The 27,227-nt window shown below is 38.4% G+C and overlaps 1 protein-coding gene across 1 annotated transcript in view; it reads right to left on the reverse strand.

Moving 5' to 3' along the window:
• Positions 1 to 869: 869 nt before the first annotated feature.
• The window catches only part of ATP6V0A1 (ATPase H+ transporting V0 subunit a1), a 35,357-nt gene continuing 8,999 nt past the window's right edge, over positions 870 to 27,227 (reverse strand). Inside the window, exons 6-22 of the mRNA XM_053452732.1 lie at positions 24,255 to 24,361; positions 23,753 to 23,879; positions 19,845 to 19,927; positions 17,923 to 18,016; positions 17,106 to 17,318; positions 15,785 to 15,935; positions 15,553 to 15,692; positions 12,361 to 12,524; positions 12,181 to 12,271; positions 11,783 to 11,901; positions 11,099 to 11,315; positions 10,723 to 10,830; positions 6,252 to 6,359; positions 5,420 to 5,437; positions 3,881 to 3,998; positions 3,422 to 3,593; positions 870 to 1,246 (exon numbers count right to left, since the gene is read on the reverse strand). Coding sequence (XP_053308707.1) covers positions 1,153 to 1,246; positions 3,422 to 3,593; positions 3,881 to 3,998; positions 5,420 to 5,437; positions 6,252 to 6,359; positions 10,723 to 10,830; positions 11,099 to 11,315; positions 11,783 to 11,901; positions 12,181 to 12,271; positions 12,361 to 12,524; positions 15,553 to 15,692; positions 15,785 to 15,935; positions 17,106 to 17,318; positions 17,923 to 18,016; positions 19,845 to 19,927; positions 23,753 to 23,879; positions 24,255 to 24,361 — 2,124 coding nt within the window. The 3' untranslated portion in view covers positions 870 to 1,152. The remainder of the gene's footprint in view (positions 1,247 to 3,421; positions 3,594 to 3,880; positions 3,999 to 5,419; positions 5,438 to 6,251; positions 6,360 to 10,722; positions 10,831 to 11,098; positions 11,316 to 11,782; positions 11,902 to 12,180; positions 12,272 to 12,360; positions 12,525 to 15,552; positions 15,693 to 15,784; positions 15,936 to 17,105; positions 17,319 to 17,922; positions 18,017 to 19,844; positions 19,928 to 23,752; positions 23,880 to 24,254; positions 24,362 to 27,227) is intronic.

Below are 27,227 nucleotides of genomic sequence, written 5' to 3' on the forward strand. Positions count from 1 at the left end.
TGGTTACAATGTGTGGAGACCATTTTCAATCTATAAACTCTTCCATGGTAAGGAATATCTGCTATATTAAAACATGAATTCCTATGGCGACTCGCTCCTTTTTAAAAATAGTATTTATTTGCAATTCTCTTTTAGTAGTGTCCTGCTGGTATCTTAAATGCACATACTTTAAAGGCTTCGCCTGTGTCAATTATATGTAATAACCCAACTAAAAACAGAGGATTGTTTATCTCAGGGTAAAATGACGTTTGCATAAAGACTAAGCTGGATCAAACAAATTCAGAGCTGAACAACCATTTCTTTTTGCATCACATAAGTACTCTCCTGAGATGCAAATTTGTTTCACTGCACAAGGCTCAATTCTCCCATAAAATAAATTTCATTAAGCATTAAAAAAAAGTGTCTGATAAAGAGCTGCATAAATAAAATGTCATAACCAAAGAGCGCTCACTCTCCAGATAACAACTATCACCCATTCAGTCAGCTCCCTGTACACCACGGATGATGGGAGATGTAGTATAACACTGAAGGGTTGTGGGTTTGCAATTACTGCTAAAAGTCACAATGACTGCACAAAAAAATGAGGTAGAAAACCAGGGTGTGACAAAGAAAAATTAATACAGTGATAAAGCTGAAACTAGGATTACCAAGACAGTGGAGATGAGCGGTAGGAGAGTCAAAAGGATGGGTCGTAGAGAAAGACCAGGCCAAGTATGTCAAAGAATACATTTGAGTGCCACACTACTAATGGGCCCTTATGATTACTTTAACATAACACAATTAACATTGTGTTTTACTGAGTGATGTGCCAAGTGATATATAAGTTGTTGAAAACGTGGTTTGTAGGAGACATTCAAACAGTGGACCTGAGATAGCCCAACATCTTGCCGATTTCCGAAATAAATATTTGAATTTTTAACACAGCCATATTTCCTAACTTGGTGGAGCTGGTATGCGCCAAACAGGGCAGCAAATCTGGTATTTTCTTAGATGTGATGACCACACAAAATGGCTCCTATTTAACACCAAGCATCACAGTGGTTCTGTGAAGCACTACAGATAGCATGTTTTCACTAATAAACAATGCACAAATTACTGGAGTACAATATTACAGGAAGGTAAAGGAGATCCAGTTGAGGGGTCGAGACGAATTCAGTCATCGAATTTGCCTTCTCGGATGTTCTCAAAAGAAAACGGCAGGAATTTGAAACCTGTCCCAGAGTAAAATTTGTTCTGAAATTCCACCCTGCAAGAGAACATAATTATTTATTATAATATATACACATTTTTCTAACGCACTTGGAATTTAGTGTTTCAATATTCTGAGCCAATTTACTACATACAGAAACCATTTCCTAAATAATATGAACCTCCTGTTTGCTCCTGTTGTGGATACCTACAGTTCCAACACAAGAACTGGGAGCCCTACATACCATCCGGGTGACATTTAGACTATGAAGATGCGAGTTAACTCTCATCCTCACACAGAAAGGGAACAAACCTTACACATTCTCTACAACCTTGATTTCCTGATTTGATGTGAGCGGAGAATTTCAGATGGTGGCAAAATAAAAACCACACAGCTGTGGGGTCACTATCAAGCCAGGGAATAATCCTAACTTTAAAAAGTTTACAGGAAGCACACCAAATCCCACAATCTGAGTTCTTCCGCTATGCCTATATTTGACACTTTGTTTCTTCCATCCATACAAAATGGGTCTCCCTCGAATTGACTTTCAATCGAACTTTCAGTTGGCACAATGCAGTCAAGCAGGTACGTTCTCATGGCATCCACCAAACCCGGACTCGGTCATCAGACTGCCAGAGAAGTATGATTTGTCACTCCACAGAACACGTTTCCAATGCTCATCGGTGGTGTGCTTTACAACACTTGATCCGATGCTTGACATTGTACTTGATCATATGAGGCTTGCATGTAGCCGCTCGGCCATGGAAACCCATTCCATCATGCTCTCATGATATTAATGCCAGTGGAAGTTTGGAACTCTTCAGCAATAGAATCAGAGAGTTGGCGACTTTCACACGCCATGCGGCTCAGCGATCCCGCTGGGACTTTACATGGTCTTCACCTTTGCGGTTGTGTTGCTGCTGTCCCTAAACATTTCTACTTTCCAATAACATCAATTACAGTTGACCTTGGAATATCTGACAGGAACTGACTTATTGCAAAAGTGGCACCCTATAACACGCCTGAATTCACTGAGCAGAATGACCCATTTTTATACAAATGTTTGTAAATGCAGGCTGCGTGGCTGGGTGCTGGATTTTATACACCTGTAGCAATGGGTTTGATTGAAACACCTGAATTCAATAATTAATAGTTGTATCCCAATACATTCGTTCATATAATGTATGTGCATGCCACTGGAAGGGTGCCATGCCTGCCAGGCAGGACATTTCACAGAATATATGGAAGTTGTTCATGATGGGAAAAATAACTGCCGGAATACGATACAAAATGTTCAAGCCATTTGGGAGCCATGACTGGCACCAGAGGGACATACCCACATCTGTACAACTCCATCCTGTCCCCCTCTTTCTTCCTATTTTCTTTATTCTTTAGAAGTTTTACTTTTCTTTCAAGTTTACATGAATATAAAATTGTGCAAGGTAGAGAGAGCTGCCGGATGTTATGAAAGTATATTTCAAGCACACACATGAATATTGTTTACGCTCTCCATTTAAAAATAATTGCTATCATACAGCCATCCGTGTTGCTCACGCTTTTACATCTTTATTTGTGTCTGGAATGTATCTGTAACCATACGAACATGACATTGTAGAAGAGAGGTGTTAAAACTAGAGATGCCTTTGTGCCTTGATCTGCATTTCTTCTAGGTCATCTGTCTAATTATTTGACAGTAAGGTTTGGTCAAGTGAGTAATACTTGTAATACCTGCACAATGAGAAACTCAATGAAGTAGAAACAAAATTCCTCAAATAGGAGTGATCTTTTGCAAAGTATACTCGTATATCTATGATCAGGACTACCTTGTGTAACAATCCTTAAAATGCCAGTATTGCTGCTAAACACAATCATTTTAGGTGCACCACTACGGGGGAGGTGTATAAGAGTGATTCTTGTACAGTGGTCTTATCATTGGTTATTTTTGAAATAAGACCATATTTCAACTTTCACTCCAGAACCTCTCTGTGTAAAAAAGAGAAAGCAGCCACTTCTATAACAATAATAATACTAGTACTATCAAGGGCACTGGTATTTATATTATTCATTTAACCAAGTGCTAGATGTATACAACACAGAGGTACAACTAACTGAGAATTGACCCGTAGGTGATTAAGATGCTGGAAGATCCAGTCCTGTGTACAGACTCCTCTTGGGTCTCTGATGAGCCTGCCCTGTCACATATCACACAGAAAGAAAAGAACAAATACTTACCAATGCAGACGCAGGGCATGGAGAAAAGCAGAGAGGCCCTCCATAACCAGGAGGATAGCTACAGTCAGTGTGGAGAATGCAGCAAACACAAAGACCAGTAGAATACCGCCCCCCAGATTGCCGACGTGTAGGCCGACATGCATTACCATCGTCCACAGCACCTCCGACAATTCTGCAGAAATAGAAAAAAAATCACACAATTGCAAAAAGCAACAAGCAGTATCATTATAACAACATCAATCTTTCATTTTAGGCATCATATTACAATACAGCCTTCCCTCCTAGTTAACTTGTTCACACAGTTGGTATTTTTAAAAATTGTATTCAATCCCAACTTTCTACAAACTGTAAGAGGTCTTCAGCCTAACCGCACTTGAAGAATGACTTATATTTGCCTTACCAATGATCTAAAAACATAGTTAGAACATAGCTTTGCCAATAACGAATTTTTTTACTCACGGGCATGTGCCAAACTCAAGGCCCAGAGTCGGAGATAGGAGGCAGTGTTGGAAATGCATCCCAGACAGTATTCAATGGTGTGAATGGCCTGGTGGACCACTGTGTCTCCAAAACTGAACTGCAGAAGAAGCAAAGTGGGTGAGGCAAATGTAAAACTGGCCTATAGCCAGACATGGGGTTCCTGTCAGGATACCATACGCGGGGGTAAGCGTTGCCCCATGTCACCTATCTACGCCAACAATCTTTAAAAAAAATAAAATACACGTAAAAAATATTTACAAGCCGCAAAATCAACAAAAGCCACAAAACCAAGTCGATTAAGCAGTACTAACCAGCTTTATAAACTCTGTAGAAAACAATAACATTCAAGGTTCCCGAGACATGGAATTAAATGTATAATTTATTATTTTTTCAAAAAAAAAACTAATTCCCTTTATGAAATAGGTTTGCAACAGTAAGCGTTTGATAAACTGCTCATGAACTCATCCAGCAGGCTCCCAGGAAGTAAAATATGTACATCGATTTGAATGTAAATGTTCTGAATGCTTCTATAAACTGCCCTTTTTCCTGTGGTTTCTCTTATTTTAGGTCATGCAAATAATTTGAAGAAAGATCGGCTTGGGATGTGGGGTTTTTCCTACGTGCTCAGTAACGAGACACGGTTGTGAGGTATTTTTTTCCATCTATATGTTTGCAGTGCACTTGCTATATACTATATTATTTTGTGCTTATATATGTGCGACCCTCCCTCTGTCTTGCCACGTAATATCTTTTGGACGCTTACATGAGCTTTGTGTTGCTATATAGAAGTGAATGATAATCAGATACATACACAACTACATAAATAATGATTTTACTCACAAATTAACAAAACTGAATAAAATAAACACCACCGGATTAACGTAACATATACACACTCACAGCCAATTACACAGAAGCATTTTTATATATATAGAGATATATAGAGATATATATATATATCTATATATATATATATATATAAATACACACACATTCTCATGTGTATACATTTATGCTTTTGCTTATAAATGAATTTATAGTTTATGAGAAATTATTTAAAAATGCTGTTTCCGCCACTGTTATTTATATTTTCAATGTAATTTGTTTATATTTTTTTTTTATTATATTTTTACATTTAAGCCAAAATGATTGTCAATAAGGCATTTACCCTCAGGTGAAGCGGTTATCGATGAGAATGTGGCAACATTTGGACAAGATTTAGTAAAACGGCATCGCTTTGGAAACCGCAGTTTTAAAAATGTATGCATATATTCCTGCTAGAGAAGCCATGGCAAAGCATTTATGTGAATTAATGGGAAACAAATCATAAATATGGATTGTGAGCAACGTCTTGAGCTTCTTGCAAAGCATGGCAGGCAGATGTTATAAATCAGATACAATGGCAACCTGTAACGGCTAAAATAAAATAATTAGGGGTATGCAAAAAGAAAAAAAAAATCTGGATTATCTGTATAATCTGATGTGATTGTGAGCATGCGCAACGGACTGTGCTCTTACCACTTCTTCCACGGCAGGCTTGGAATAACATAAATCCAGATTAAACATTGGAAAAGAAGAACAATAAAAAAAAAATCAGGTTATCCAGAACATATATCTGCTTTAAAGCTTCAGTCCCTCTTAAAAAATGTTTTAACAACTTGTGTTTATATACATCCATAATCAAATTTAAAGACTTTTAAAACAGGAAGAAATTTAAGCAAATGTAAAAAGTTACATAACCAGGTGATATAATTGTAAAAGAGTTGTGACAGTACAGTTTTAACCATTGGTAGACGTGGAGTATTTTCACAAATCACTTATTTTTAAAGATTTGAAGATAGCATACATCGTAAAGAAAAGAAATGCTCTTTTATGGGGATCCTTGGATTCACGCATAAAGGGAAGAAACCCTGCAATACTCCCAATGATTAAAAACTAATGCTTCTGCCACCGGATTTTACACCATTAATCAAAAAACATATGGTACTAAAACGAGTTACCTCCATCTTAAAGCGGGGGGGGGATTTAAAATTCCTCCATGGGTACCAGCTACAGTAATACCCATATGGATAGGGTTCACTTGTTTAATAAAACAGCTTTTTATAAGCATTGATGAATACAATTTGTAGGCCACTTTCCATTGATTGGCTTATAAACTCAAAACCCATATTGATGGAAAATGTAGATCTATGCCTTTGAGGGACTGATATTTCAAAGCAATATTCTGATTATAATGAATAAGGGTACCCTTTGTATCACTGGCATTTAATGAGAACGCAATACAGTGCCATGCATTGCTGAATCCCATCTGCAGCCAGTGCTCTTAAGGACCAATATTTCAGGGAATTACCTCTTCGCCTTCTTCCGAGTGCATGGATAGCTGGTCGTGCTGAATTATTTCGGCATCTTCCTCTGTGGGCCCGTTCCCAATGCGAATGCCTCCGAAGTTATGCGTACCCTAGGTAAGTGGGTGGGGGAGGGGATTTATAAATCAGGGTTGTAACCCTTCGCCAATCAGCACACTCCATTTACCCTTAGAGCAATCAACCTATATTGATGATATCATCAGAACGCCACCCGCCACAATATACACATAAAAGCTGAGAAGACACACTATTTGTGGCTCATCTTGATGCCATGGTGAGTTATATGCCCTAGTTGGAGAGCCCTATTTGCACAACACATGGGCAACTCATCCTAATATTCCTCTAGAAAAAATGGATTTTAAAGCGATACCCTGATTTATAATCTAATAGCGTTACGGACACCAGCTTCTTATGCGATAAATGCAGTATGCGTATATAAAATATGTCAGCATATTTTATCGTTATCTCATAAGAAGGTAGCGTTAACCTTATGCATTTATAGAGACGTGGAAAAGCTATTTCAGCCTATTTCTGGGAGGGGAAAACATACTGGGACATATTTTGTCACAAACTGTCTGAGGGTATGAACCAGTTTTAAGGGAATCTATCATTAAAATAGAGTATAATCACAATCAAACTTTCACAGACGTGATTTTGGAATCAATGGTCCCTATAGGTGCCCATCTGTGTACCATAATTCTCAGGAAAACTATATGTTGGATCAACTAAACCAGGCGTATCAATGTACAAAGCCCACCGGTGCTGTGCTTTAAATTAGAAAAAAATATATATAAACAGCCATAAATCAGAAATCTACAAAGTCTTTACATATTGTAACCTAGGACTTAATATTTGCACCTAATATGCAAAGTATTAAGTATATTTAATTCAAATAACACATCAGAATCAAGGAGAGTATTTTTTCATTCATGGATAGATTCCCTTAAATGTATGTGCATATATTTTAATATAAACATAAATATCAACTAGTGTAAACAATGAACAAGCATATGTATTTATAGAATTCTTGGGTGCAACATAACTCTTTGTGCTATAATTAAATATGAATTTTTTAATTGTTAAGGGGTTAAGTTAAGTTTTATTATTATGGATGGGATTTTTGTTTCTTGGATCAGCATGACTGCTTTAGGCGCCGTACGCAAGGGGCGTTACAGCGGAGTCGCAGTTAATTTCTGCAATTACCTTTCAAAATTAAGGAATATTATGATAAAAAGGAGCTACACTGAATATTACTCTTATTGCTACATGGCACCAATATCTTGCAAAAAAACCAAAAGCAAAATCTATTTTTTATCTAATTTGGAGAGAAAGTACCGTATTTGCTCGATTATAAGACGAGGTTTTTTTCAAAGCAAATGCTCTGAAAAATACCCCTCGTCTTATAATCGAGGTCGTCTTCTAATCAGACCTCAAAATGTCCGCTGGGGCCATGCTGCTTACTGGGTTTTGGTCGCGAGCAGCAGGAGAACAGGAAGCTAGAAGAGTGTCACATAACTCTGCCTCCCCCCTCCTTCCTCTGGGGGCGGGGCCAGAGAAGTTGCTCGCACAGCCGGGCCCCTGCAGAAGTCTGCGAGTGAGAGATCTGCAGTTCAGGTAAGGGGGTGGGGGAGGGTTTTTGAGTATGTGTGATTAATGGAATGAATGAGTATTTAAATGTTTGTGAATGAGTGTGTGTTAGTATGGATGTGTAAGGGAAGTGGTGGTGGTAGCATGGCATAGGGAGGCTGTACTCAGACTCCTATCATCCCCAGGTTCCAGCATGTACTGGCTGCCTTGGCTTGATAGGAGTGTGATTGCTGTTAGCAGTTATATATATATACCTCCAGAAATGCCTTTTAACCCCCTATATGCCACTCTGCCCCATGATATGCCTTTTAACCCCCTATATGCCACTCTGGCATATAGGGGATTAAAAGGCACATCATGGGGCAGAGTGGCAAATAGGGGGTATAAGGCATTTCTGGGGGCAGAGTGGCAACCCTGGGGGCAGATGTGCATAACTGGGGGGGCAGGTTGGCAAATAAAAAAATATATATTTTTCTCAATCATAGCTTTTATTAAATATGAAAATATTGTTTACATGAATTAATATTTACTAGTAGATATTTCCTATAGGGTCGTCTTATATTCAGGCTTTTTGTTTTTTTCCTAAATTAATATTTAGATTTTGGGGGGTCGTCTTATAATCGAGCAAAAACGGTATTCTTCTTTTAATCAAATAACCTCAAATATGGAATTTAGATTTATTTGCTTCATATGGTGCTTTACCTGGTTTTATTCAGAGAATTATATTTTATGATCAGATGCCCAGGGATCAATGGCCATCAACAGCCCACAACTGCCATTTTGCCTACCGATTGTCAGGCAGAAATGGAGTTTAAAAAGTAGCGTCTTATAAAGACAGCAAGCTAATTATCTTGCAATCGTTTATTCGTGGTCCCTCCAGTTGAACTTGGAGATCACCCACTACTTTATTCACCACAATCTGTAACTGTTACCAAGCTGATACCCATCCGACAATTGTGAAAAAGCTTGGTATATTTGAAGACGTTTACAAAAGCTACTTTGGTGAAGATTTCAGACCGGCAACTGAACCTTGTTCTTTTACATACTTTATTTCTAGTTATTAATTGTACACTCACATTAGCCTGTTTTCTGCCAAATGACCCTTCTTCAAGAGGTTTCTGGTGGGAGCGCGAAATGAGGGGTATAAAGCTGGGATAGGATTGTGTAGGCCCTAGAAATTCCCCATCCACGTTGTATAAGACATGTATTGTGTTTGAGTGTTATGTTTATATTGTTTAATATATGCACATACAAACAACAAAACATTTACTTGTACATCAGCACAATTGAAATACTTTTCTTTTACTTTGATCAACAATGTTATTTCCACATATCTGTACATCTATACCCTCAGCTGCACAATGAAATCATCCCATATGTACCTTGTTGCAGGTAAATGTGTATATCATTATACAAAAAAAAAATCTACACGTGAATAAATAAGAGCAAATCCAAAACTAATTTGACTATATGTATGACGGATCCAATCGATATGTGGAATATATCATTGTCAACAAAAGTAAACGTAGCAAGTCTAAAGTAATATTACCCACAATACATTATTTTATTGCATGCCCATAAGAATAGTGCATAATTTCGACTAGATAACTACAGGTTTTAATGGGTCTTAGTTTATTACTATGCACAGAATATTATCATTGATTTAATTAAAAAAATGATTAAAAGAAACAATGGATTAGTCTTAAAACAAAAAGGGTTGGACCCTGGAGAAAATAATAACAATAATGTATTTGTGGGCAAAAATGGTCTCTAAGAGTCCTATAGATGAGATGTCCAAAATAAATCTCAAGAGTAAAGAGAGGGAAGGCGCTACTAAGACACTACCATATGGAGAACGCTGTGGTCTGAACTAACTCTTGCTGGGCCAGAATTTTCAAATTCAGGAAAACTATGAATTACTAATTCAGACACCTAGAAAGGAAAGCATAAAATCTCCGACTCCTAGTCCAATGGACTTGAGACAGAGACTTTCAGATTGGTTAGAGTAAATTTCTCTTCTATGGAATATCTGCACACTGGAACAAATGATCCAGTCTGAGAATACCAAGTGTTATGCCTCTCAGTATGTCTTAATATCCAGGCCACCAAAGAACATATCTAAAGAAGAATAAAAAGCTAAAACGTGAATGCTAGTAACAGAAAGCTGCCTGTCTTTCCAAAATGTTAAAATAAGAATATTTTCTAATTTGGTCCACTAGGCAGTGGAGGGTCTAACCCTAGGCAGTGGGGCAATCTCTTTCTTGCTTTATCACTACAACACAATGACAGACACCAATCACAGTTGCACGGATCACTATTTCTTACTCTTCTCCAATTGTTTTAGCTTCCATCTGACAAAAATGCTACCTTGCTTGGGCTTGTTCTCTGCTAAGTCAGTCTACAAATTCATCAATTGAAGCATATTTGTTGGGGAAGCTTACTTGGGTTAGCCCTTACAATGCACAAAGAGTCAAGAGTTGATACGGCAACTCCCCTGTAAACTTTAGTAAACAAAGTCCTTTTTGTCTTCACCTGTCTTTTTCATAGAAGAGTAGAATTGGTATCCAGACTAAATAATGTTCATCTAAATTCACTTGGAGTATTTTCACTAAAACATTGTTCTCCATTGGCAGTGCTCTTTCAGCTCTTGGGCACATAGGTACACCTGATTATAGGCCTCTTAGGTGAAATGGAACTTATATATTTAAATACTTCGGAATATGTACATCATCCCTTGTACTGGCACTCTTTCAGCAGACTACAAACCCTTGTAGCAAAACAAGGGTTGATGCATAGAACATACCTGGGATGTGCAAGTGCAAGGGTTAACGTAAAAAAAAATCAGTATTTGTGAAGCGTTTTACTTACTAAGTGTTTTCTCCTCAGGTACTGTCTGCGGAGGATAAGAGGTTTGAGAGCCAGCATCCAGGGCACGCACAGCAGTGCACACACCACGAGGAAAATCTGCAACCCTTTCTGGAAGATGCAGGGAAAGGCCAATGAATTATACTGGATTAAAGGTATTAGAATCTTATTCATATATTACCCTTGTAAATGTAAAAAATAACTTCAACAATTAAACATTTAGTAAACATTGATAAAATTCACACTGAGCATTCTTCTGTTGAAATTGTAGACATTTTTTATAGTAGTATCTGTCAATTTGATAACAAGTAGCATATGGGTGACTCTGCATATATATTATATTATATATATGTTTGGGGGTAGAATTGTCATTACTTACCTGGCCGCTGTATAGTGCAGGTGGAGCCGTTTCACCATAGCTAAAGAGGAACATGTTGATGAAGTGAATGAGGATGCTCGGGGCATCCTTAGAGGTAGCCGCATCGAACGCACACCACTTGTACAGTACGAGGATCACCAAGTATCCAAAAAGAGTGCTCATAAATATAATCTCTGGGATGAAACTCAGGTATATGTTCAGGGGCTTCTTGAAGTAACTGACAAGAAACATGAATAATGATTAAATTCACAATACAACAAACTTCCAATTGTGATGGAATCTCTGCAGCACGCGTTTGGCAACACTGTTAAAGTACCAAAACATGAATTAAATTAAGTAGTAGAACTCTGGGGTTGTTCCTAAGTACACACAGTTTCTATTTTTAAATGATTTGCTTAGATCATCTTGAATTAAGAGCCCTCCATATTCCTACCAAGCATTAATACACAATTACTTAAAGAAGGCTTTTTGAGTTTAATCAAACTCTCCGTAAGTACAATGACAAAACTGTGTCTCATCTGAATGTAGTCAGAAAACATTAAGACTACAGCCTCCTATAAGAAATGATACATTATATGCATGCTGAAATAATCATATTACTTACAGATGCTGATAAATTTCAATGCTTCAGAAACTCTTAGTTATCATAGGAAATCAGAAAGTTTTTTTAAAGAAAATACTTACATATGATTTAGGAGGCTGAGAGTTACTCCAAAAAGCATGTGTGTTATGCCAAGAACCACTGACATTTTCATTTTAAAAGAATTCAAAAAGGTCAGCTTGTTGGTAGCTATGCTCCAGATCTGTAAAAGAAATATAGGTTTGCAGTGTTAGATGCATTAAAGCTCCGGGAGACCCTACTACTAGAGAAACAGGACAGAGAAGCAAAATACATAATTATCCCCTTACTAAAAACTGACCGGGCAAAGTTAACGTTGATCACAATTAATACATTTCTTACTAATACATCTCGAGTGTTAAGCAGAACATCCCCATAGATCCATATAAATTAATGCTAGCATTGCCACAAGACACTGTTAAAGAACAATTAAAAAAATAGCGGAAGCCTGACAATGCCTTACTGGATCAATTCCAAATGGGTATGGCCCATTAAATACTCCAGTAACATTTGGATCCAACTGTAGAACAGACACATGCTTAAGAAGGTCCTCTCTGTGAAGGGAAAAAAAAAGTTTAATACAATTATAAAATAAACACTCCACAATTACATAATACAATATACAACTTAACCCAATACTCACGTCCAGTTACCAAGACGCTTTTCAAACATTGGTCTAACGCTCCATGATGAACCAAACAGATTTAGAGCCTTGGAGAAACAGTCGTTGTAGATGAGACCAGTGTAGACCGAGAACAGACCCATCAGGAGAATGATGTACCGGCCGCTAAAAATGGTGTTGAAAAGCTGTGTGTACAAAGGGAAGGTTAGAAAGCTTCATTTACAGCATACAGAAGTGCCACTGAAGTTTATTCACTGCACTCCAAGGAGGTTTCCTTAGTGAGACCACAAGAATTATCACATGAACTACTCTGTAAAAAACATTATTCAGACCTACGACGCTTAGGTCAGTTGAGGTCAATGTTAAAATAACAATAAAGGGAATTCAACACCAATTCAGAGACTGTTTCTTAAATGTGACTCCTAAGACCCCACTAATGACACAGGTTAGGGGAACCCATTTAAAATAAGAGCTATTTTAATTGGTTCTTGGTAACTGCAACTGAGTTCAGAGTATAAAAATCTGTACAAATGAAGTGAAATACAATTTCTGGACATAACATTTGGAAGACAACTTTTGACCTCAGACTTTACTTGATCCTACAGTGGCAAGATTAAGTAAGTGAACCTTTTGGAATTACCAGCATTTAGAGCTGAAACAACGAATCGATAAAATCGATAATAATCGATAACGGAAATCATCGATAACGATTTCCGTTATCGATTAATCGAGTGATCAATTCGTTGTTGGAGCACTCGGCTCCTTTTACTTACCTCCGCGAGCGTTCCCCGCTTCTGCTACACGCTCTGCAGTCTCCGCCTTCTTTTAGCTACGTGACGGATGTGACGCGTTCCGGAGGTAAGTATTCTTCATGTCTATGTGCACGGATCGCACAGAGCCACTCGCACAGAGCGAATCGCTCTGTGCGAATGGAGCCACTCGCACAGAGCGGTTCGCTCTGTGCGAGTGGCTCCACTCGCACAGAGCGGTTCGCTCTGTGCGAGTGGCTCCACTCGCACAGAGCGGTTCGCTCTGTGCGAGTGGCTCCATTCGCACAGAGCGGTTCGCTCTGTGCGAGTGGCTCCATTCGCACAGAGCGGTTCGCTCTGTGCGAGTGGCTCCATTCGCACAGAGCGGTTCGCTCTGTGCGAGTGGCTCCATTCGCACAGAGCGGTTCGCTCTGTGCGAGTGGCTCCATTCGCACAGAGCGGTTCGTGAGTGTGGGTGCAGGGCAGAGTGGGGGTGGGGGTGCAGGGCAGAGTGGGGGTGGGGGTGCAGGGCAGAGTGGGGGTGGGGGGTGCAGGGCAGGAGACTGGGTGCAGGGCAGAGTGGGGGTGGGGATGCAGGGTGTGAGTGTGGGTGCAGAGCAGAGTGGGAGACTGGGTGCAGGGCAGAGTGGGGGTGGGGATGCAGGGCAGGGTGTGAGTGTGGGTGCAGGGCAGAGTGGGTGCAGGGCAGAGTGTGAGTGTGGGGGCAGGGCAGAATGTGGGGGCAGGGCTGGGTGCAGGGCAGAGTTAGAGACTGGGTGCAGGGGCACAGTGCAAAGTGCTGGGTGCAAAGTGCCAGTGCTGGGTGCAAAGTGCCAGGGCTGGGTGCAAAGTGCTGGGTGCAAAGTGCCAGGGCTGGGTGCAAAGTGCAAAGTGCTGGTGCAAAGTGCTGAATGCTGGGTGCAAAGTGCTGGATGCAAAGTGCCAGGGCTGGGGCAAAGTGCTGGGTGCAAAGTGCTGGGTGCAAAGTGCCAGGGCTGGGTGCAAAGTGCTGGGTGCAAAGTGCTGGGTGCAAAGTGCTGGGTGCAAAGTGCAAAGTGCTGGGGCAAAGTTTCTTGAACAGTAATAGTCCACCTCTTTTCAGAATGTTTGGGGTTATTTTGTTTCATAAATATTGCGCTTGGGTTCTTGTACTTTGAAAATATTGTTTTTTATTACATCATAACAAAATAAGAATGTTAATGTAAATTTTAAGTTGTTTTTTAACATCCAGTTCATTAAATTCTTTTAAATAAACGAAAAATTTGCATATTGTTTTTTTTTATCCGATTAATCGATTAATCGAAAAAATAATCGGCCAACTAATCGATTATTAAAATAATCGTTAGTTGCAGCCCTACCAGCATTTACACTAAAACACAAATTATTGTATTTTTCTTGTCCATACTGAATACATCATTTGAATATTCACAGCGTGGGTTGGAAAAAGTATGTGAACCCCAAGGCTAATCACTTCAACAAAAACGAATTGGAGTCAGGAGTTAGCAAACCTGGAGTCCAATCAATGAAACAGGGGTGGATATTTGTTTTATGGCTACTTTGGCACAGAAAGTCTACCATATGCAAAACATTGAACAAGCTTGGAGTCCTTGGCAGGACATCATGGAAGAAGCCGCTGGTCCGGAATTTAACATTGCTCTTTGCCTGAAGTTTCCCAAAGAGCATCTTGACACTGGGAAAATGTTTTGTGGACTGATGAAACTAAGGTTGAATTGTTCGCGAAGAACATGCAGCACTATGCATAATGTAAAAAGGGCACCGCATATCCACATGAAAACATTATCCCAAAGGTGAAGGGAGCATTATAATTTTGGGCTGCCTTGCTGCCACAGGGTCTGGACAGTTTGTCATCAAATTTATCAAGGTATCATACAGGAAAACGTCAGGGTGGCTGTCCGCCAGCTGAAGCTTAGTAGTAGTAAACATCACCGTAAATCTATTACAGAACGGTTTAAAAAACAAAACAAAAAAAAGAAAATCCGCCTTTTGGAGTTGCCAATTCGAGATGCTGTGGAATGACCTCAAGAGAGCCGTTCACTTCTGTGGACATCCTAGGATTATAGCTGATCTTAAGAAAGAATGGTCTAAAGTTTCCTCCTGAACATTGTGAAGGTCTGATCCGCAGCTACCGGAAGCGACTGTTTGAGGTTACTGCTGCCAAAGGAGGTACGACCAGTTATTAAATTCAAAGGTTCCACCAGCACCGTGAGTGTTTAATGTGTGTGTTCAATAAAGACATAAAAGATTATCATTGTTTGTGTGTTATTAGCTTAAACACTTGTTGTTTGCCTACTTTTTTCTGGCCACTATATTTGTAGCCTTATGCATTTATGTTGATCTATAGATATATAACTAGAATTAACTCAATCTAAAGATCCCTTCTATATTCAATACAGTGAGCACAGACACATTCCTCCTTAGTGAAGTCTCACTCTCGTCAACGAACCTCGTTGTCACTTTTCTGGGAAAGAATCCGGCTCTCCTTCACAACCAACCAAACTGCAAACAAAGTCATCAGGATCCCATGACCAAAATCTCCAAACATCACAGCAAACAGGAAAGGAAACGTGATTATGGTATAAGGAGCTGGAGGAAGAAAAAGATGACATTAAAAAGAGTTCTTAAATAACGCCTACCAAATATCTTCATTGTTGCGTGTCAATTCTTGTATAACTAACCTGGGTTTATTTCACGATAACTGCCAATGCCATAAGCATCCACTAGGTTCTGAAACCCACTAGTAAACTTGTTAGTCTTGTTGTAAGTTGGAGGAGTCTGGTTAGTCTGCATTCTGTTCAGAATGGAAGGAACAGTTGATCCGCTATGTTCCTAAAAGAGAAAAGATGTACAATTGAAATGCATAACCATGTGTGATATAATGGCCGTGCATGGAGACATTTCAAAGAAAATAACCTAAAATGTCATAGTCTATATATGCTTAGGCATGAAAATAACAGACGCTAAGACTTATAAGAGCCCTCCATAACACTACCCCTCCATACACTTCTGCCCTCAAAAACAAATATTCCCCTATTTGATCCTTACATTCTTCCTATTGGCTAAGGCTCTCCTCCACAATCACCTTTTCTCTTTCCCGTCTACAAGATTTCACTCGGACTGCCCCATATCTCTGGAATCTACTTCCACCGGACCTTCGGCATTCATCCTCCCTCCCAACATTGAAGAAACATCTCAAAACCCACTTCTTCAGAGAAGCCGCACCATCTTAGCTGCTAGAAGGTCCCTGTTACTGATAAAACCACCACACTACCTCTCACCCTTCCTCTGTGCCTTATGTTTGTCACCTCATTCCCTCAAGATTGTAAGCAGGGCTCTCTCCAGCTAATGTATCGGTTTGTCTTAGTCTGTTTATTCTCATCTTGTCATACCCCTTGAATATATGTATTGTATGAAGCTCTGTGTAAATTGTTGGCGCTATATAAATAAAAGATAATAATAATAATAATAATAGGCATGCTGACAAAAAGACATATTTGTAGTAGCTTAATGAGTTTTTTAAAAAAGGTAAAATCCTCAGTGATAAGCTGTAGGTTCTCATCTCCTCCGATTCTTTCAAGAAAGTGGCAGGAAAGCATGAGCACGCAACGCTCGCTGAGACAGCACTGGAGCGGACTGTAAGTATCCTGTGCCAGAAGATGTGTTTGAACACCTCTCCTGCACAGAAAATATCTGGGGGCTAGGCAAATACAAATCGGGATAATTCTGGGGAACTCCAAGTACATTAAATTTGACTTTTCAGTTATTATATACATTGAAGTGAATATGATGGCCAGAATGTCTCTTTAACCCATATCTAGGAGACTACCTGTAGCTTTGAACACAAACCCAAAACCAAATTCCCTTTCAAATATCCACTAGCCACCTACGTGTATGCAGTAAAGAATGCCATTTGAGGAATAGTATAAAGTTAGTTAAAGGCTATAAAAACTTTAAAAAATGATATGTCTTTATAACATAACACAAAATAATAATACTCACAGTTCCCCTCCTAAGGGCAAATTGGATAGAATCAAGATCGGCCACCGGGCACCAGACTTCAGCAATCAGACACTTCTGGGTCACATCAATGTTGCAGAGGTTCAGCGTATGGTAGATGGCCTTCATTTTCCTCACTTTGATGAACCAAACACGAATAGTCTTGGCAGCAGCTTGGAGCACACGTTGGCGATGGTCCTCGGTTTGGTTGAGGACCTAAGTGACAGCAGGTGTAGATGTTGTGCAAGGCATTAAAGAGGTTTCACTCAGCACATTAAAAGTTTTTACCTAGGGGTGATTGTTTGAAACATACTGTATGCAGAGTCCAGGTTAAACCGAGACATAGCTCAAACCAAGGAGGTGGTGAAACCAGTAATGAGTGCAAACGGACTCTCCTAACAATCTACAAGTTTTTAAAGCAGTTGCCAAATCAACATAAAACCAATGCAAAGATGTAAGCCCAATGCATTTAAATATTATATATATTCTTGAAAAATAATACTACATTGCAGGCATATAGGTATGCATGCATATATTTATACAAAAATACATGTATTTTCACATGATACATGATAAGTGGTAGAGGATAAAAGCTTAAATAATTTAGGAGCTGCAAGCTAAATGGAGTAAGAATGTTATACAGAACACAAACATGATATTAATGATTATTATTTAAGGTTCACTAGAGTAACTGGGGTCCTGGATCAAGACAATCAAGGTTTACTTGCCAAAAAAGAAAACATGGGTGTCTAACAGTTTAGTCTAACAGTACTCATTTATTATATTTACTTTTTGACAAAACAAAACAAAGCAAGCAAACCATTTGTAGGTCATCAATACGCGTGTTCACCCCAGCTGCCATTTCTTTTCGCTCCTGAGGAGTTTCTGGACAAGGGTAGAGAGAGGCACGGAACCTGTTTATGAAACACAAAACGGGAGCTATGAAACGAGAGGCACCGGGATGCATTCATCCACTTACAACAGATCAATATTTTACTTTTGTACTTTTGTTTTTGACTATAGCCAAAGTGCAATTCGAAAACTTTTCTGGGAAGTGGTTAGCTGATTAAGCTATTGGAATTTAGGCCAAACTTTAAACAGTTTTAAATTATTGAGCACATTTTTGTCAATTATTTTTTTTTGACATGTCTTACAAACGACTCTGTTGTAGCAGTATAGTTTTTTTCCTCTGGTGGCTACCATAAGAATCACACTGGCTAACTAAGAAATATAAAAAATCACAAGACACAAAAACAAAGAAAACAAAAGAGAAAACTTGAAATAAAAAGAAGTTTAACTACATAGACTATACTATTAGAAATTTGACAAGACTGTATAACATACGGCTGTATGCACAGCTCATTTACACATGTCAAATAAACAATAACTGATAATTAACCCACTAATGGGGATGTGATATTTTTCTAGGAGTTTGAAAAATCTCCATAGTAAGTTGAGCCAGATATAGTAAAGGAAAAACAAATGTAAAATACACTAAGCTCTAGGGCAGGGGTTCTCAAAATGTGGCCCTCCAGCTGCTGCAGGATTACATCTCCCATACTCCTCAGCCAGCCCCTTAGCTGAAGGAGCATTATGGGAGATGTAGTCCTGCAGCAGCTGGAGGGCCGCAGTTTGAGAACCCCTGCTCTAGGGTTAGCAGAAATGAAGGCCAGATATTTCCAATTTCAGGAAATTGGAAATCTGATAATATGCAACTATTCGGGATTGCTTAAGGAGTGCAAAAAATCTTTCACATAATAGAACAATTTGGAATTGTCTTAGTGGGGAAGGGTTGAAACTGAGAAAGCCTACATGATGTGTAAGCTCCTGTGCCTTTTAATAGTCCTGTATCTTGCTATGAACTTGGAGGGATGGATAAGTAAGGGGAATGTCCATCTTTCATATATTATGGATTCCACAAAATGAATGCCCCTTAGCCAAATCCAGGAGCTCTTTATTTTGTCTCCTAGAGAAACTTATGCATCTTAGAATTAAAAAAAATAATAAGTGAAAAACTATTTGAATTTGAAACACATAATATCATTGACTTCCTGCATAGGTAAGAGAAGCAAGTGGTCTGATCTTTATGACTGGTGCAATCTCTCGTTGATGGGAAAGAAAGTCCTATATTGAAATGGGAAGAAGATCTGAACATGACATTTAGTCAAAAAGATTGGATGAGGGGAAAAGGGCTAGTAAAGCAAAGTGTTCAACGCGTAAACATGATCAAATTGCACTTCAAATTAATTTACCATTGGTATATGGTTCCAGAGAGAATGCATAAAAGAAACAATGCCTATTCCTCTATGTTGGAGATGTCTGACGGACATGTATCATGGATTGTGGAAATGTGGGCTTTGTGATCAACCTAAAAGGAAGTTGACTAGATTGCTGGATTGCTTTTTTATTGTTCCTATTCCATATTGATATTCCTCAAATATTAAATCAAAATCAACTTTCAATACAATACGGAGAAGGGATTTTTTAACAGCAGATAAATCATTAAGTAGTCAGTTCAGATGAAAAGCCCAGATGTGAGTGTGCAGCTTGTCCTTTGTGGTAGCGTCCCCTCCTGAATTAAGTATAGAATGAATAGTCTATGCGTGTTGATAAGGTTTTGTCTTTTGTTTTTAAAGTATATTTAAGAATATCAGTATAATTTTGGGCAAATAATGCATTTTCAGGGTTATATTATTTGTTTCAACTTGTGAAAAGGAAAAAAAAAAAAAGACTACATCTTACCCTTCACAAATCTTCTTAACCCGGTTCTTGAGCTGGTCTCCTTGGAAGAATATTATGAAAACAGACTTGTGAACACTGTCCCCCTGAAATGTGGTAAAACATAGTGAGATACGCTTACTTTCACAACTATATTCCCAAAAAAGGCAAGCCCGATAGAACTATGGGAGTTTTCAACGAAGCAGAGGCTTGCAGATGACTGTGTTGGAGGCTTACAGTTTCAATGTATAGACTTCACCCGAACGTTTAAGCAAGCAGGAGATGTCTTTGGCAAACAGATCTCCTGCAACCCTAGGAACTAAGAGAGTCAAATGCATATTGTGTTATTCTGAAGAACACCTCTAAGCATTTGCAAGGGGGACTAAATGATAATTAAAAAGAGGCACTTGCATTAAACTGTATGTGATGACGGGAGTGTCCCTTTCAGTGAATATATTCAAGAAAAGATAATAAGACATTTTGTTCCCATCTGTTGCTGGACTACAATTTATATTGTCAAAATGAAACAGACAATCAAGAATTCCCTGAGCAAGTATGTGTGATTAAGGGGATTAATATCTGTGAATGAATGAGTGAATGAATGTTTGTGAATGAGTAAATGAATGAGTGTGTGATAGCATAGATGTGTAAGTGGGGGGGGGGCATGGCAAAGACATTTTGTTCCCATCTGTTGCTGGACTACAATTTATATTGTCAAAATGAAACAGACAATCAAGAATTGCCTAAACAAGTATGTGTGATTAAGGGGATTAATATCTGTGAATGAATGAGTGAATGAATGTTTGTGAATGAGTAAATGAATGAGTGTGTGATAGCATAGATGTGTAAGTGGGGGGGCATGGCAAAGGGAGCTTGTAATCACACTCCTATCATGCTCAGGTTTTAGAATGTACTGGCTGCCTGGGCATGGTAGGAGTGTAATTGCTGTTATTTCAGTGCATCCAGATTTAAAAACTCATTAACCCTCATATTCTTTGTAATGAACATCATAGCCTATCCAGCATCAACAATGAACCAATTTGAAGAACTGGTAATATCATTTTGGGACCTACAGAGAATTTTAATAGTAAACTACAAACACTCTCAGTTTGCAATGGCATAGCCTTATATCTGCCAAGAAGTACCTTGGGAAACTGCCACAAAGTTTCTTATCATGCAATTCAGTGCATGCTGGATAGAGCTTTGATGTGGAAGGGCTGGGGGCACTAACCACACTGAATATTAGTGTTACCACCCCTAGCTACTTTTTTCTTATCACTTTAGATTCAAAAAGCTGTCCTGACAACTTTAACATGAAGCCAGTTTTTTCAGAATAAAAACCTGCTTTCACCTACAATTTGAGATTTAACATACATGAATGTAACACATTGGAATGGGTTAAAAAGGTCATCTTTTGAAATTAAAGTGTCAGGTCAAAGAAAATATGGGCAAACGTAACCTATTGAAAATGGTTGTACATTCATGAAAACAGTCATCACAGCTAACAGAAAAGGTAGAGGTCAATTTATCGAGTAATTCTATAACCTAACTCTTGGCTCAACCAGACCTCAGGCACCAGGACAGCATGGTGACTGAGAATTGTCCTCAGGAGCCTTGACTTTCACATGCCCAAGGGCAGTTCTTGCGGGCGACTGTCCCCTTGAGTGCCGTATTTTCTGCTCATGTTTTTTTTTTTACTGGGTCTATTGAATGGGTCTTTTAGACATCAAGCCATACACTAGTGCCCTGCAGAGACCATGTGAAAGGGGAAGGTGACATCTATAGGAGGCAGTAGAGTGTGGAAGACTCAGTTTGCTTTGGCTATAGAGAAAGTGGGAAGCATTGATACATATTTCCCGATATGTATCTGCCAGATAACTTGTCCAGGTGAACCAGGTAAATTACACTAAGAAAGGGGCTTAGTACAAACTCGTGACAATTTGAGATTAGCGTAAATGCAGCATGTATCTTGCTAAATTAAAATAACTAAATGTAACAAAAGCCAGAATGCTTACTGTGCTAAAAATTTATGACGAAAACATAAGGAGGAAAGAAAAATACGGAAAGGAATTTTAGGAGGGAGTGCCGGAAATTAATTAAAAGTTGGTAGCTTTTCCAACAATCTAACTTACTGTTTAATTATAGACTGTGATTAACTTGCTTTTAGTGGAAATTTATGTGAAATATTTAATGATTGTCTTACTTGTAATCCATTTGTAACAATATATCTTTAAAAGAGCAGTCCAGCCCCAAAACCGATTCTTATTTTTTTAATGCACAGAACTTGATGGCAGAAAAGCACCGTTCAGCCCATCTAATCTGCTGTTTTTTCCTGATGTAATGCATATAGATTTTAAATCCATTTTGCTTAAACTCCGATGTATTTTACTGTATGCATAGTTATTTAAGATAGAACATTCTCCCAGAGTTGCACAGGAGCTGAGACCCCACTGAAAGCAGCCGCTTATCACATATATGCCAGAAAACTACAGCGATCAGCATTATGAAAACTCGACGGTTAAAAAACCTGCTTCCCGTATTTCTAGATCCAAAGCACATGCGCCAAGCCTGGGTGTAACTGGCAGCAGAATTAAATTAAAGAGGCAAGGTGAACGTTGAAATACATGCTTTAACCATGCACTGTTAAATTAGGGACAGGTACATAACACGACAGACTTTGTTTTTCTTTTAAGATGAGATCATGAATGTATCAAACTAAGGAGAACGGATCAGGAGTGTGCAATTTTGGTATCGCTGCCAACATTCTGACAGATAAAGAGATCTTCCTGTGTTTGTGGTTTGGATATTGTGATAAGAATAAGGAAGCAAGTTCTACAATCACAAATGACTGATCTCACCCTACATACTTCCTTGAAGTACAATGAAGGCTCTCTAAACGCAGTGGAACAATGATGACCAAAAAAGGGAGCGATTCACTAAGTGGTTGTATGTTTATTGTAATATCCCTTGGTGAACATCTCAAAAACTATCTTTACAGATTATTTTGATTATCAATATTTCATTTACATTACAGCTCTGTACAATGGTGAGCTATAAATATTAATGACATATCTAGACAGAAAGCGTGAGGGCCTTGCTCTCTAGAGCCACCAACATAAAGTCAACGTTACGCTTCATTGTGAGCTGAGGGCCTGCTATTAGAAGGCTCTAATACGCGTAAACCCTTGAAGGCTCCTAGCGATTTATATTAATTAGTGCATACCTTCTACCTCTTACAAGACAGGCCTGAACTATAAGAACCTGCTAACAGAAATACACTTCTCTAAGCTCTACTGTAGATAAGTGTCCAGAAATACCCAGATGTTAGAACTATACCTTATAATTTATATGTAGAGCTTTTAGTGGCTCCTAAAAAAACAGTTTTAGAATAATACCTGTGATTTGTTGTTAATGTATATACATATAATGTAAAACTAGAGTTTCAGAGGTTTAGAAATAAAGTTGTACTTTACCGAGAGGGTGGTAGATAAATGGAACAGCCTCCCTTTAGAAGTTGTAGAGGCTAATACTGGAAGGGAATTTAAACATGCTTGGGATAACACAAAGTTATTCTGAATCTAAGACAAGACCAAGGACTGATCAAGGTCCGAGTCTAAACATCAGGAAAAATGGGCAAGCTAGATGGACCAAATGGCTCTTATCTGCTGTCAAATTCTATGTTTCAATGTTAGATGATCACCCGATCCACATTTGTGAATTACAAAATGAGTACACACAACTACCTCATATTCTTTAACAGTAAGCCAACCTAACTAACACAGCATCACAAGAATAGCTCGATATCCCCTAATTCACATAATAGCTGGCTTAGGGGCACAATAAAGTAAAATGGAATACACCGCTAAACCCCAAAGAAATTCAATCTCAAACAAACAAACATGCAAAATATATGCGGAATGCTATTAACTTACTGTTACAGGATCTTCCAGGGGGTTTTCAATCTCTGCTTGGCGCAGGAAGACATTTCCTCTGCAAACTCGCCAAAGCATTCTCTCAAACGTCGGTATCCTCTCGCGGTTAATAACGCCAGCCACAAATCTGAAAAGGCATCACGTTAACGAAAGTTATCTGAAGTTTATATTTGGGATATATGAAAGATACAGGTTTATAAATATTAAGAGGACAGGGAAACTATTCCGCATCCTTGTATCTGGGTGAGGCTTTAAGTATGACTGAAACAGACTTTGCCCTGGAAGATTCGAGGCTGAAATTGATTTCTTGATCATACATTTTCACCAACGAGTAGAATGTAACGTTATCGTTGAGTTGTGTGCCGCCTGTGTGTATGTATGTATGTATGTATGTATGTATGTATGTATGTATATATATATATATATATATATATATATATATATGAAAGATGATGGTTTTACAGGTTAATTACGATTAAAACAACGTAACTGTTATACATACCCAAGTCTTAAGGGGGTTCCTCTTCCAAGCTCGCTTGGTTCCAAAAGTGAGGATGATTCTTCCAGGAGATCTGGATCCGCCATCTGCTGATGATGATGCAATTGAGCCTGAATTCACAAACCAATTAATAACTAATCAAAACAGTTAGTGGCATGCAGGGGCCTTGTGGTGCAGTTAGAGAACCGGGCAGAGAGGACACTGGGAGTTTGGGAGACATAAGGATCTATGTATCAAGGCAATTACGGTGAAATTTGTAAACTAACTTGCTGATATTCCTCTTCCATTGGTACCATGTTCTAATGTGTCAAAATTATCATTTTGTTTCATCTAATACATTAATCTAAAAAGCCTCGTCAATAAACATTTTAACCCCTTAAAGACAAAGCACGTACATTGTTTTCAATGTGTTTTGGGACCGCCCATTGTCCTTAAGGGGTTAATATACATCACTATTTGAATCTGCTGTCTCTGTGAATGTGTCCTAGGAATTACTTTGCAACCTTGAATTAAAGATTGTGTCTGAAGTATACAAATAGAAGGTGAACAAACATTCTAAAATACTTAATACATAGATTCCAGAAAAAGGAAAACAGTGCGACAGCAAAAGATTCTGGGTGCACAATTGTCAATGAATATTGCTTCTGGGGTCCTTCTAGCTGCAAACCTTAAGTATTTTGCAGTAAGAAGCAGGTTTCCCCCCCCCAAAAGAATTTCATCTTGAGACAAGCCACAACATTTACAGTCAGCCCTAACACACACGGATCAAGTGGAAATTGATTTTCTCCTGCTTGAATCTCGTTATATATTAAAAGCATGTGTAGTTAAAACAGAGTTTAAAATTAAGGAATCCAGGATTGATTATAACAACACTCACATACTGACAACATTAACTTAACATTTTATGTAAGTTTATTACAAAGCCCATCCCTTAGAGCAGGGGTAGGCAACCTTCGGCTCTCCAAATGTTGTGAACTACATTTCCCTTGATGCTTTGCTAGCAGTATTACTGTAAGAGCATTATGGGAGATGTAGTCCACGACATCAGGAGAGCCACAGATTGCCTACCCCTGCCTTGGAGTATTGAACTAGTTTCATTAAGCTATGTTTCTGGGTGATTCATCACAAAAAAATATATTATCTTATTGACCCCACTTAGTATTGCAAAGAAACCAATAAAAACCCTTAAATAAGTAGTTAGGAAGGGTAGATTTGTTTTCTTTACTGGAAACATCTAACATCACCATGGACCGTGAATATCAAGAGACTCGGTGGTGATGTAAAATGGCTGCCAATATTTTTAATCTCAGAAGCTGTTAAAAATAATGGCCCTGCATAATATGGGTCTTAGATAAAAAAATGTAATCAATATGCCTGGAAACCTTAATAATAACTGTTTGGGAGAGGTCCAAACCATACAAAAATGTCAGATTAGGCCAAACACTAAAAAATGAAAATAATCCAAATAAGAGAAATGTTAAAAATGAAGAGATGTGGAGACATGCAAATAACTCAATGGCATTAGAATAAAACCAAAAGTGGAAAGATTGTGTGTATATTGTAATTATATCAACCATTCATGGTAATTCAACAAAAAGAAAAGGGTATAAGGTAGTTTGGAATAAAACACAAATTTGATTCCTATCAAAGAATTGATAAATTGTTTCAAGTGTAATGTTCAAAAGTATCTATTTTAACAAAACATGCAAATTTGAAGTGGAAAGTCAAACACAAAGAAAATTAAAGCATCGATATATCCCTATAGGGTGTTCATTACAAATGATAAGCCACAAATCACTATTACTCTGACAAGGTAAGAAGGTTGTATCCTCATTTAACAGTAGATGAGAAAATCTCTTTGGTTCGAAATTAGGGGGACATTTCAGGCAAACATAATGCCTTCATCCAGTAATTTAGCTTGAGCTGCATTAATTTAAATATTATTTATATATATCAAGATGAAGTGAGAATAAACATTTACTGCCTATTCTTATCCATGGAACAGCAAAACTGTGTAGGCTTTAATCATTTGAAATACGTCATCTTAAAGTTGTTCTACTGGTTCCGTTGAGTATTTGTAAGACTCCATGCCCTCCTCCTGAACGTATAAACTGTGGTCTTCAAGATGAGAACAAAGACCAACAACAAATGTAGCCAGGTTGTCTGCATTGCATTAATGGCTTAAGGTTTGTGTGATTGTAAAGTTATTAAGTTTATTTAGCTTAGCACAGAAAATGCCCATCAAACATGTTAGAAGGATACAGCCTGCCCGTTAAGTGGAAAGATTTAGAACAGCAGAGAGGAAAATCAAGGGAATAGTAGAAAAAGTCAGGGCACCACCTGCATGCCATTAACCTCTTTCTTTAAATAAAAACAATAAAAAAACATTCTGATTGGATGATTCACACAAGCCTGCTCACCAATCAGAATAGTTATCGGTCTAATTCAGTAAACAACATGATTTTATGTTCAGCATTGCAAACTCAAAGAGGAACCTGTACCCCATTTATTTAAACTGACTATATATGCCAGCAATCGAGCAAAGGTGCTCCTTCTGCACTTACCTTTGGAAGCTTGATTTGTATGAAGTAACTAAACACCCATCGTAAACCTCCCTACACCACTGATTTCTGTGGCAAAACATTAAGCCCCAAGAATAGGCGGCATGTAAGTAATTGCTTCTAAGCAGTTCAAATATTTGAACATTATCTGCATATCAAGCATGTTGCTACTTCATACATCATCGTATGCTGTATATTAACACTATTTTCTAAGCTCTGACGTGCATTCTGCACAAATCACCAATCCATCTTTATTTTGGTAATCATTTATCCAAAAGACCGGTGCCTGCAGAGAAGCAATTTTACCAGGTAGGACACAATCAGTAGTGGTGTGAATATGATTGATTCATTAGTTCCATTACCAAAGGCAAGCAAATCATTGAAGGGGGGGGTGTGGAATAACAGGTTGAGTGTG

The sequence above is a fragment of the Spea bombifrons genome, chromosome 13 (genome assembly GCF_027358695.1).
Source record: "Spea bombifrons isolate aSpeBom1 chromosome 13, aSpeBom1.2.pri, whole genome shotgun sequence".
In the NCBI taxonomy this organism is placed as follows: domain Eukaryota; kingdom Metazoa; phylum Chordata; class Amphibia; order Anura; family Pelobatidae; genus Spea; species Spea bombifrons.